This window comes from Ziziphus jujuba, chromosome 4 (genome assembly GCF_031755915.1).
Source record: "Ziziphus jujuba cultivar Dongzao chromosome 4, ASM3175591v1".
Taxonomy (NCBI): Eukaryota; Viridiplantae; Streptophyta; class Magnoliopsida; order Rosales; family Rhamnaceae; genus Ziziphus; species Ziziphus jujuba.
In genome coordinates, this window is record NC_083382.1 from 30,640,292 (window position 1) to 30,653,079 (window position 12,788).

The 12,788-nt window shown below is 35.2% G+C and overlaps 3 protein-coding genes across 3 annotated transcripts; all 3 read right to left on the bottom strand.

Annotated features, from left to right (window-relative positions):
- Positions 1–3,597: 3,597 nt before the first annotated feature.
- On the bottom strand, positions 3,598–5,679 carry LOC107415587 (AAA-ATPase At3g28580). The gene has a single exon (XM_016023936.4). The coding sequence runs from the start codon at positions 5,279–5,281 to the stop codon at positions 3,848–3,850; it is 1,434 nt and encodes a 477-aa protein (XP_015879422.3). The 5' UTR covers positions 5,282–5,679; the 3' UTR covers positions 3,598–3,847.
- Positions 5,680–8,237: 2,558 nt separating this feature from the next.
- LOC107415588 (AAA-ATPase ASD, mitochondrial) lies at positions 8,238–10,024 on the bottom strand. Its single transcript, XM_016023937.4, has one exon. The coding sequence runs from the start codon at positions 9,890–9,892 to the stop codon at positions 8,492–8,494; it is 1,401 nt and encodes a 466-aa protein (XP_015879423.1). The 5' UTR covers positions 9,893–10,024; the 3' UTR covers positions 8,238–8,491.
- Positions 10,025–10,229: 205 nt separating this feature from the next.
- Positions 10,230–12,771, bottom strand: LOC107415586 (AAA-ATPase At3g28510-like). The gene has a single exon (XM_060816668.1). The coding sequence runs from the start codon at positions 12,490–12,492 to the stop codon at positions 11,044–11,046; it is 1,449 nt and encodes a 482-aa protein (XP_060672651.1). The 5' UTR covers positions 12,493–12,771; the 3' UTR covers positions 10,230–11,043.
- Positions 12,772–12,788: the final 17 nt, after the last annotated feature.

Consider the following 12,788-nt stretch of genomic DNA (forward strand, 5'->3'; position numbering starts at 1 on the left):
ATGAAAATTTCTCTGTTATATCGGCTGACTTTTGGCAACTGCATTAATTTTCTCCTTCAAGTATACTATGATAAAGTGTACTTGTAAAAAAAATAAAAAATAAAAAAAATTGTGAATACTACCCTAATATAATTAATGAGTTTGATTATCTCTATATTCTAAAATAGTCCAATATACAATATAAATGAAATAAATATAAAAAATTCCAATTTAAATAAAATCTAAAAATGGAATCCATATTTGTTAATATATTTAATATTGACTTTTTATATTTTTTGAATAGATTTATTTAATTAATATTTGTTTAATATATAAATTCTGTATTATTTCCTTTAATTATAATGCAATTTATAAGCTATTTATATAATTAAGCATCAAAATAAAACCTACATTTTGTTAAAACTATGTTCACGTGATGAATGAATTATAAACACACTAATTTCAAATGATACGAACTAATCGAGCCACTATTTTCGACTTATAACAAAAGATTTAGCAAAAATGATTGACAATTTGTTTGAATAATGTTGATGATGGCCAACCACAATAACAAATGAATTGTGAGTACTTCTCAGGGGTAGGCTTAAACTGTGAAAAGTTACACAGGCTGCCGACTAGCTAGAGATAATTAATTATTAATTCGAGGACAATTTTGTTGATACATTGCACATGCGATTTGTGAAACATCATTGACACATTGTCTATAGCCGCTAAACCAAAGACTTTTGACTATGTCAACTCCCTCTAACACAAAAATATTGGTTAAAGACTAAAAATATCTGAGAATTAATTGCTTCCCATGAACAATATGGTGAAAAATATGTTTTGAGAACTAAAAGTGGGATAAATATGGGTAGAATATAAAAGATTCTCTTAAAAATTATTTTACTAATATTTATTACACAAACTATCTAAAAACAAATTTTCTTTTTCTTTTTTAATACATGTATATTGATATGTTTATTGACAAAGATTAATTTTTGTATGCTAACACAGAATCTCATTCATGAATGATGCATATAATATTTATAGCAAAAAGAAGTGAATACAATTTCTAAAACTAAAAGTAATTTAATTTTGCTTACCCTCAATTCTATATCTTCCGTACTTTGAACTCTATGCTTTCAGCTGGTAACTATAAAGTATTCATGAATGAACAAACCTGTAGCATCCATATTGTTTATGAACTAAGTAATTGAGTGCCAACTTTTTGGTTGGCATATCACACACACACACACACACACACACAAAGTTTGCTCACCTGCAATTTGAAAATCAGGAAATTAACCTCATATATTTGGGAAAACTGCACCAAGAAGTTGTAGGGCATCGTGTCACAAGAAGATGGCTCTAGCTTCTGGTCCACTTCAAGCAGCCACTGCCATCTTTCCTGCGACAAGGACCCCCCAACTTCTTTTTCACATTTCTTTCTTTTCTCTATTTCCTCATGATTTCCTTGCATCAAGGCCATTGCATATCTATACACGAAAAGCTTGGACAATATGTACAACACCAAAGAGCCAGCTAAGCTTAGCCTAATTCCATATAAGACAAAGAAAATTCTCATACATATATACGTGTAAATTAAATTAATTATACATATGTAGCTATTCATACTAATTAATTTAAGTTGACAATAGTTCTGTTCATACTATTTTTAACTATTCTTAATTTGATTGACTATTGTTAATCCTATCGGTTGTTGCAAAAAAGACATTTTTTTTTTTTTTTTCTGTCTGAGAGAAATTTATCACCAACTTCCTTTGATGGGTGCATGAGCCATTAACTGCAGAGCCAATATTAATTAATTAGGTTTTCTACTTTAGAAAAAAAAAAAAATCGATTAAACCTTAACCAAAATAACATATATCCATTCCAAAACCTATTGGAAAATGCAGTGAATTGCCCCGTCTATTTTCCCATCCCATCTAAATCAACACTGTTTAATACCGATATTCTTTTAATTAAAAAAAAAAAAAAATTGTAGGACAGATCAAACAGAGCCTTTAATTTTATTATGCATTAGCCCTTTTGTTATTTTATTTTATTTTATTTTTTGCAGCTATTGATGGACCAAGTCCAGACATAATTATATCTGGGTCAAAATTCCTATTAGTTGACTTATATTATTTCACATGGACCAAGTACATATGCTTGCGCTGGAAGTATTGGAATCCTTAAACTAGCCACCAATAATAAATTAAAAAAAAAAAAATCCCCATTACAGCTATTTAATTTAACTTCAACTAAAAATGTTGAAATAGCTTTGTGGACCCGAAATTGCCGAATACCATTCCTAGCATAAAATGTAAAATTTTGTCTTGATTGAAAAATCTTCAAACTGCATTATTTTTATGGGGAAAAAAAAAAAAAAAAAAAAAAAGATGTTGAATTTGCAAAGATTTTGATGGCATATCGTCTTGTCGTGAAGAATGAAAGGAAAAAAACGTGAAATTGACCCAAAAAAACGTGAAATTGACCAAAAAAAACTCCAATCATGTGTACGTTTCCTAACAATTGCTTTCCAGATGCTCGTCTATTTCACACCTACATGCCCCAAAACCAGGGTTCATGTTTTCACATTCATCGGCCGCCCCAGCAGCTCAGCTTCCCATTGCTTTCCTTTTAAAAAACAAAAAAACAATCAAATAAAATATTAAAAAAAAATTAAAAAAGAAAAAAGAAAAATCAATGGGTGGTTAGAACAACAGCATCCAATTAATTTTACCTGCAACACTTTTTAAATAACTGCCTTTTGCTCTATGGGACTGGTGGGATTACCAAATTTGGGCTTTTTAGTGGGCAAATTTGGGCCCAGCCCAATAAAACCTTCTATAAGACCAAAACCCAATAAACCTTGATCTCGGAGTTTATCGTAACAGATCTTTTGTGCTCGGGTGTGAGTTTAGATTTTGAACCCTTTTTTTTTTATTTTATTTTATTTTATTTTTTTATATTTTATTTTTTTCACTAAACGACTGGGAGCTTTAATTCTAATCCTCATTTAGGGGTAAATTTGTTAATTTTTATTAATGCATTAAATCTCGTATGATTATTATTTCTTATGGATGTTGCTCTGACAAGTTCCTAAAATCTCATTCATTTTCCTTTTTTGTTGTTGGATTGTAATTTAAAGTTTCCAACTTTCTTTAGAATTTTTGATGATTTGAGTTTTTTACGTTCTCATTTTTGTGACACTTATCTATAATTAGAATTTGGAAATGATGGATAGTCATAGTTTGTTTAATTGTTTAGGACATGTCGTTTGTAGAAACGAATAGAGCCAAATGTGAAGACTACCGTCCATTGGGGTGGAGCACAACTGGCGGTCGCCTATTGCAAAATGAAAGGTATTTTCTTACCGATTATAAAAAACCAAAAAACAAGAAAAAGGGGGTCGCAAAACATACAAAGTTCAGATTTTAATTCTGGGCAAGGAAATTTTAAGCCTTTTTTTTGTGAATAAGGAAATTTACGCCTTATTAACCCAAAAAAAAAATAAAAATTGCTTAATAGCTTGTCCTAGCTTTAGGCATTTAGTTTAACGAGGTAATGTTCATTGCTTTTCAATATTAGGTAAAGATTATACCATCTAGATTAAGATTAAAAGTGGAACCATTTGATAAAGTTGCTCATAAGATTGGTTCACTGGTCTTTTACAACTTTTCTTTTCTAAAGAAGCGAAGTTTATTACTGAATCTAAAATCTCTACCAAATAAAAACCAGTGCCACTCATTTTACACCCTTATCCTGGTTTTTTTTTTTTTTTTTTTTTTTTTTTTGTTATCCTCTGCCCTTCTCTGCATTTTGTGGAGCTGACCAATTTCTTCACCTTTGTATTTTTTTTCTACTCTTTTGCTTCTTCTTTGTCTAGCGATTTCTTCTCTTTGGCATCTTCCTCAGCAGCTTTCAGCTTTTGTTCCTCTTTAACCTGTTCAAGCGCTTGGATTAGAACTTTCAGTGAGGTTTCAGCATCTCCAGGAAGTGTCTTTGGCATCAGATGCTCTGCAACATCAGCAGGGGTGATGTTGGTCTCCTCCAACAACCTACTCACTGTGGAAAACGAAGGGTGCGATTCAAGCTTAAGATAATTCTTAGCCAGAATCTTGAAAGCTTCAAAGTTGCAGTATGGTAGCTCTATGTGTTTATCCATCCGCCCTTTGCGAATTAGAGCCGGATCGAGTTTCTCCACATAGTTAGTGGTAAAGACAATAAGTCTTTCTCCACCGCAAGCTGACCAAAGCCCGTCAATGAAATTCAGAAGCCCTGAAAGAGTAACCTGGCTGGCCTTGGAATCCTTATCTTCTTTTGGTGGTTTTTCATCTGGGTCCGTAATTTCTACCTCTTCCCTTTTCTCCTTCTTCCTTCTCTGTCCGGTTAAATCCAGCGAGCAATCAATGTCCTCAATCACAATAATAGATTTGCTTGAGGTCTCGATCAAGAGCCTTTTTAGCTCGTTGTTGCTCTTCACTGCAGTTAGTTCAAGATCATATATATCATAGTGTAACAGATTGGCCATGGCAGCAATCATAGTGGATTTGCCAGTTCCTGGTGGGCCATAGAGCAGATACCCTCGCTTCCAAGCCCTCCCAATGCTAGCATAAAAGTCTTCGGACTGGCTGAATGTGATCAGATCGTCAATGATTTCTTTCTTCTTCTCCGACTCCATTGCCAGTGTCTGGAACCTTGCTGGGTGCTCAAACACTACATGGCTCCAATAAGACCCATTGTTGGTGTAAAGCTTCCGCTGCCGGTTTTTCACATTGATTGCTTTTCCCTCTTTCAAGACATGTTGTAGGTATGGCCCAATGATGAGATCCCTATATCTTTTATGGAAATTGAGCTTGTAGAACCTTTTCTCGACCGTGGCGTTGTAGTTGTAGAATCCAGGTGTTTGGCTTTTTATAACGTTTTTCCCTGAAGCCCACCATAGCTTGATTCCCATGTACTCATCAGCTACCTCTTCATGGTCATCCATACTAAGAACAAGGGACTGGTTGTTCTTGACCATGTCCGCCTTGAGCCGCTTTGCTTGAGCGGAGGAATTGGAGCTGAGGTAGTTCTCGATGGCAATGTAAGCTTCACTTCGCATGAAACGGTCTCCGGTGAATTCATTGAATGTGATTTGGATATAAGGGTGAAAAACCCTCAGTACACTTTGGAAGTACTTCTCGATGTACTCTTGAAGCTGAGGAGGAAAGAACTGTTTGAACATAGCCCACATGAACATAAAGCCACCAACCATGGAACCCAGATTAGCAAAATTTTCTGATGCTGTCATGTTTCTGATTTGTTGTTTTGCCTTTGCTCCTGTTACTTTGCCTGTTTTTCTTCTTTCTCTGCTTTTACAATTTGCCAAGCTTGTCACAACTTTGGATCTCTCTTTGATGGGTTGTGTTTTTAGTTATATAGGCGAAGATTCGGGGAGTCGGTTTGTATGGTATATTTTCAAATAATTAAAAAAAAAAACAAAAACAAAAAAAAAGAAAAAAAGAAAAAAGAAAATGCGTGTATGTTGTGTATTTGGTGTCACTGTCACTCACATGATATTGACTGGTGGCCTTGTCTCTATGCCCGCAGAGTCGGCAAAAGTTGCACGCCTCCTATTTGTTTAGAGGGTTAAGTCTAACTAAACTATTACTTTCTGAATAAGCTAAGCATATATGTATAAATTGAGGAATTATTTATAATCAAATGATGTCACAACCGTGAATTTAAACCGTGAATTTAAAGTCTTGGTCTTTCAATTCAATCTCAGAGATATTCCTTGGTCGGAAAGGAGTTGCTTCATCTGAATACTCAAGCATGAGCCATCATTTTCTACTTTATGAGAGTTCCACGAAAGTATGGTTGTCCTCCTAATGAACTTCATGCCAAGCTGCATCGCAGATCTCAGAAAGGCCCCACAAAGTGGATTTAGACTAAGCACTGACTTCTGTTTGGACTTCTTTATTCCTTTAGTTAAAATAAAAAAAAATAAAAAAATAAAAAAAATAAAAAGGGGAAGAAATGGTAGCAGAGACTGAAGACATTAAGAAGAACAAGCAGAACCTGAAGAAAAGGAAGATGAAAGTAATGTTATTACTCCATTTTTAGCTCATCATTTGAAATTTTTATTAATTATTTTTAGGAATTAAAATCATATGTCTTCGTATTTGTCGATTAAAGCCAGCAAATTACAGTTTGCTTTTTCACAAAATAACACTAATATTTAGAATTAGACAATCATTCTATCATTTATATTTAAACTAGAATGACAATTTTCCAAGGTTTCAAAATGTTATGACAATGATTATGCAACATACTTTGCTAAAAACCAAATTCTGTAAACCTAATGAAATTAAACCACACTTCATTTAAGCATCTTCGATTTTGTATTTTTTGTCCACAAACTCCCAAATGGCCTATGTAATTTTGATTGAATTATATACATTATAAATTGTATTGTTAAAATTCATTGAGAATATAATTTTTGCACAAAATATCTGCATGGTGCCAAGCTTCTTCCGCAGCCAAAAATTCCACAAACGTGCTACATGTAGGGGCATCTTTTTTCAAAAATTTAGCCCGATTCAAAATAGTCAAATAGAAAAATATTTATTGTTTTCATCTTTTAAATTCAGGATTGCAATAAAACTAGGTGAAACCATATTCTGATCACTTTCATTACGTGGAGAACTTATATTGCTATAGTATAACACAATATATATATATATATATACAAATATTAATATAAAATTATAACTTACAATAAATGCAAACAAAACCAAAACACACACACACACACACACACACACATATATATATATATATATATATATATATATATATATATATATATATATATATATATATAGAAAACCCTTGAATAAATCAAGGCTTGTATTGGATACAATAATCTTAAAATGGATCACACTTTGTAGATGCTTGTACTTATAGGTATAAACATGCGTCTCCACTCCACCAATGCCTTTTAAATTAAAAAAGATACATTTTTTATGGGAACACTAGGAGGGGCCATAAGGGTTGTGAATTACCAGTTTGGACTCCCACTTGAGTTAAAAGTCGGGCTAGCAATAGTCGATCAAACTAAGTTGTTCCTAGAGGTAATTCCAACCAAGAGCTCTTTTTTATTTTTATTTTTTTAAATAATAATTAGACAAAACAACATTTATCTGAAAATGCAATTAAATAGGTATCTAAATATATTAAGTACCCTTTTATTTAAATGGGTGGCTTTTGAATTAAAGAGGTACTTATTTCACCCAACAAGGTAGCTATTTAATTTTTCACTAGCAAAAAAAAAAAAAACAAAAAAACAAAAAAACAAAAAAAAAGGTAGCTATTTTATTTTCATTCGAACAACAGTCACACACATTAACTTTCTAATGTTTTCTTAGATGGGGGCAGGCAATTGCGGTGGATCTGCAAGGACCTCAACGGCTGTGTTTGATGTGAGTTTAGATTGTTTTCTTACACTAAACTACTGGGAGCTTCAATTCTAATCCTTTAGGGATCAATTTGTTAATTTTTTATTTTTTTTTTCATGAATACATTAATTTCGTATGATTATTGTTTCTTATGGATTCGTAAAATCTCATTCATTTTCAATTGTTGGATTGTCATAAAAGTTTCCAACTTTCTGCAGAATTTTCACAATCGGATTTCTTCGCGAATGCGAAGAAGACTACTGGGTAGCTTTCTGGGTACGATCTAACGTTCTCCGACCGCGCATATGTTGATTTTCCATTGGCGCAGAGCTATTATGGCGGTTGTTTATTGGAAAATGAAAGGTATTTTCTTGCTCATTACAAAATAATAATAATAATAAAATAAAATAAAATAAAAAGTTATTTTCTCACTGGTCACGGTCTCAAGGGCAATTACCAATTAGATTAGATTAAGGATAAAAGCATGGATTTGGTAAATGGGTTCGCCAGACATTACAAAGTTCAGATTTTTAGTTCTGGGCAAGGAGATCTTAAGCCTTGGTCACCTTTACAAAATCAATTTTTTACCGATTAGTAATATTTTCCCAGTTTGCCTCCACAAAGTAGAGGCAGGGAGAGAACGGGAGTGAATTAATATATCATTGTAAGAACTATATTAAACAAACACCTTCAATATGTCACCAATTGAGAAAAAAATTGCCTAATGCATGTCTTATTTTTAAGCATTTAGTTTAACAAGGTAATGTTCAATGCCTTTCAATATTAGGTAAAGATTATACCATCTAGTTTAAGATTCAAAGTGGAACAATTTAATTTAAGTTGCTCATAAGATTGGTTCAGTGTTCTTTTACAACTTTTTTTTTTTTTTTTTTTTCTCACAAAAGCAGATTTTATTACTGAATCTAAAATCTCTACCAAATAAAAACCAGTGCCACTCATTTTACATTCCTTGTCCTGGTTTTTTGGCTACGTTTCTCTGCATTTCGTGTAGCTGAAGAATTTCTCCACCTTGTTTTCTCCAACTTCTACTCTTTTGCTTCTTATTCGTCTGGTGATTTGTTCTCTTTGTCATATTCCTCAGTAGCTTTCAGCTTTTGTTCCTCTTTAGCCTGTTCAAGCGCTTGGATTAGAACTTTCAGTGAGGTTTCAGCATCTCCAGGAAGTGTCTTTGGCATCAGATGCTCTGCAACATCAGCAGGGGTGATGTTGGTCTCCTCCAACAACTTACTCACCGTGGGGAACAAAGGGTGCGATTCAAGCTTAAGATAATTCTTAGCCAGCACCTTGAAAGCCTCAAAGTTACAAAATGATAGCTCTATGTGCTTATCCATCCGCCCTTTGCGAATTAGAGCCGGATCGAGTTTCTCCACATAGTTGGTGGTAAACACAATAAGCCTTTCTCCACCACATGCGGACCAAAGCCCGTCAATGAAATTCAGAAGCCCAGAAAGAGTAACCTCGCTGCAGGCTTTGGAATCTCCATCTTCTTCTGCTGTTTTTTTATCTGGCTTGATAATTTCTTTCTCTCCCCTTTTCTCCTTCTTCCTTCTCTGTCCAGTTAAATCCAGTGAGCAATCAATGTCCTCAATCACAATGATAGATTTGCTTGACGTTTCGATCAAGAGCCTTCTCAGATCCCTGTTGCTCTTCACTGCAGTTAATTCAAGATCATATATATCATAGTGTAGCAGATTGGCCATGGCAGCAATCATAGTGGATTTGCCGGTTCCTGGAGGGCCATAGAGCAGATACCCTCGCTTCCAAGCCCTTCCAATGCTAGCATAAAAGTCTTCTGACTGGCTGAATGTGATCAAATCATCAATGATTTCTTTCTTCTTCTCCGACTCCATTGCCAGTGTCCGGAATGTTGCTGGGTGCTCAAACACTACATGGTTCCACCAAAACCCATTGTTGGTGTAAAGCTTTCGCTGCCGGTTTTTCACATTGATTGCTTTTCCCTCTTTCAAGACATGTTGCAAGTATGGCCCAACAATGAGATCCCTATGTCTTTTATGGAAATTGAGCTTGTAGTACCTATTCTCGACGGTGGTGCCACTGCCTTCTATAGAGTGTTTCCCAGAAGTCCACCATAGCTTGATTCCGTTGTACTCATCAGTAACCTCTTCATAGTCATCCATACTAAGAACAAGGGACTGGTTGTTCTTGACCATGTCAGCCTTCAGCCGCTTTGCTTGAGCAGAGGAATTGGAGCTCAGATAGTTCTCGATGGCAGTGTAAATTTCACTTCGCTTGAGACGCTCTCCAGTGGTTTCATTGAACGAGATTTGGATGTAAGGGTGAAGAACCCTCAATAGTCTCTTGAAATGCTTCTCGATGTACTTTTCAAGCTGACGAGGAAAGAACTGTCTGAAAATAGCCCAGACGAACATAAAGCCACCAACCATGGAACCCAGATGAGCAAAGTTTTCTGATGCTGTCATGATTCTGATCTTGTTGTTTTGCCTCTTCTTCTTTCTCTGCTGTTATAATTTGCCAAGCTCGGTACAATTTATTATCTCTTTTTAGTGGTTGTGTTTTTTCATCTAGGCAAAGATTGGGCGAGTCAATATTAATGCATATATTGTCTATTTAAAAAAAAATAAAAATAAAAATGCCTGTATTGTATATTTGGTCTCACGTGGTATTGACTCATCGACTTGTCCTCCATCTCCGAAAGTCAGCAAAAGTTGCGCGCCTCTTATTAGTTAATAGGGTTAAGTCTACCTAAACTTTAACTTTCTTGATAAACTAAACACGTATATACATTAAGAAATTATTTATATCATGATGTTACAGCCCAGAATTGAAGTCTTGGTCTTTCAACTATTTACCAAAAAAAAAGTCTTGGTCTTTCAACTCAATATCAGAAATATTCCTTGGTCGAAAACGAATCGCTTGCTCCTAAAGCTTAGAAGCATGAGTTAGCATTCTGTACGTTCAACAAGTTTGCGGAAATTATGGTCGTCTTCCCAATGAACCTTCCTGCTGGGCTGCATCGCAGATCTCAGAAAGCCTCCAAAGTGGATTTAGACCAGACACTGCCTTTGTTTCGTACTGGAGTATTGACTTCTGTATCCCTCTAATTAGAAGAAAACTTATTCCCATTTTGGTACTGAACACCATTTCTACAGTAAAGCCTAAATTCTTAATTAAAAGGCAAAGAAATGGTAACATGGTTTTGAGACATTAAGAAGAACATGTGGCAGAACCTGATGAAAAGGAGGGTGAAATTAATTTTATGTCTCCATTTTTAGCTTTATGATTTGAAATTTTATTAATTATTTTTAAAAATTGAAATCAATATCTCTTTCTGTGTGTTGATTAGAGCCAGAAAGTTACTGTTTTTGCTTTTTCACAAAATAACACTATTATTAGAATTAGACAATCATTCTATTTTTTATATTGCAATTTTCAAAGTTTCAAAATGTGCCATAAAACAGAGGATTTACCTAAATCTAATATAATAATAATGACAATGATATGCTTAACATACTTTCTTAAAAGATGAGTAACTAAAATTTAATAAAACCAACACTTTGATAAAAACCAATTTCTGTAAACCTAATGAAACTGAACCATACTTCATCTCCACCTACTTAATCTTATCCTTCCTGCCCTGCACCTCCCTTAGCTGATGATTTCTTTCTTTTGGGTCTTTCTCTGCTTGTGATGTTGCTTCTTCTATGGCTTTTGTCTTTTCTTTCTGCTTCTTAATCCTGAGGTCTTGAATCAGACTCCCCAAGCGAATTCCAACGTCATCTCCAATGGTCTTAGGCATCAAATGATCTGTGACATCTGCAGGAGTCATGTTCACTTTCTCTAACAAGCAGCCAATGGTGTCAAACAGATGATGTGAATCAATATTCATATAATTCTTAGCCAGAACTTTGAACCCTTCGAAGTCACAGTAAGAAAGCTCAATGTGCTTGTCCATTCGTCCTCTCCGAATCAGAGCTTGATCAAGTTTTTCCACATAATTAGTGGTGAATATGATTAATTTTTCACCTCCACTTGCAGACCAAATCCCATCAATGAAATTCAACAACCCAGAAAGAGTAACCTTGCTGCTGCTGCTGCTCTTGTGTTCACCCTTGTCTCCGTTCATCCCATCGTCTTTAACTATCTTTTTGTTCTGCCTTTGTCCTGTAAGATCAAGTGAGCAATCAATGTCCTCAATGGCAATTATAGACTTGCTTGTTATCTGCATCAAAAGCTTCCTCAGATCGGTATTGTCGCGAACAGCAGTGAGCTCAACATCATAGATATCGTAGTTGAGAAAATTAGCAATGGCAGCAATCAATGTGGATTTGCCGGTACCAGGAGGACCATAAAGAAGATAACCACGTTTCCAAGCTCGGCCAATTTTTGCATAGTAATCTCTGGCATTCTTGAATGTCTCAAGATCTTCCATGATTTCCTTTTTCTTGTTCGGATCCATAGCCAATGTATCAAAAGAAGCTGGATGCTCAAAAACAGCATTAGTCCACATGGGTCCGTACGGATAATTAGTGTAGAGCTTTTGCTGCTTTTTCCCAACCCCAATTGCCTTACCCTTTTCCAACACATATTTCAAGTAAGACCCAGTGATCAATTCTCTGTATTTTTTACGAAAAGTGAGTCTGTAAGACCTTTTCTCATCAGGTGCAGAATTGGAGGACAATATTGAAGTGGTGTAAGTTTTTCTAAGTGACCAGTAGAGTGTGGCATTTTCATACTCGTCACGTACCTCTTCATGTTCATCCATGCTGAATTCCAAACTTTGCCCGTCCTTGAGCACATCGGCTCTGAGCCTCCTGGCTTGTTCGGTGGACTTGAAGCTGAGGTAGTGCTCGATGGCAGAATAGGCCTGGCTGCGCTGGTGACGGTCGCGGGAGAATTCATGGAAATTGATCTCAATGTAAGGATCGAAATACTTGGCTATCTTTTGGAAGCGTCTTTCAATAAGGTATTGAAGGTGGCGAGGGAAATACCTCTGTGCCATTGTCCAAACAAAGAATAAGCTCGCAAATGCCGAGCCAAGTTGAGCCCACATGTCTTTCATTTTGCTTTACTTCTTGAGTACTTCTTCTGTGATCTCTTATCTCAGAGCTTTTTTCTCTTGCTGCTTGGGTTTATAAGTTAATTATTTATGATAAAGAAGCATTTTTCTTGTTCAGTTTTTGGTTCCTCTGGGGTTCATAAGTTGCTCATGTTTGTCTCTTGTACGTGCTTGTAAGGTGCTTAGTTTAGGGAATATTTGGACCATGCCATGCCTACTTGGCTATTTGCTTTCCCCAACTTATGCAAGTTTTTAGTCCACCTACTCACTCTCCCAATGAAATCTTTCCATATGTTTGT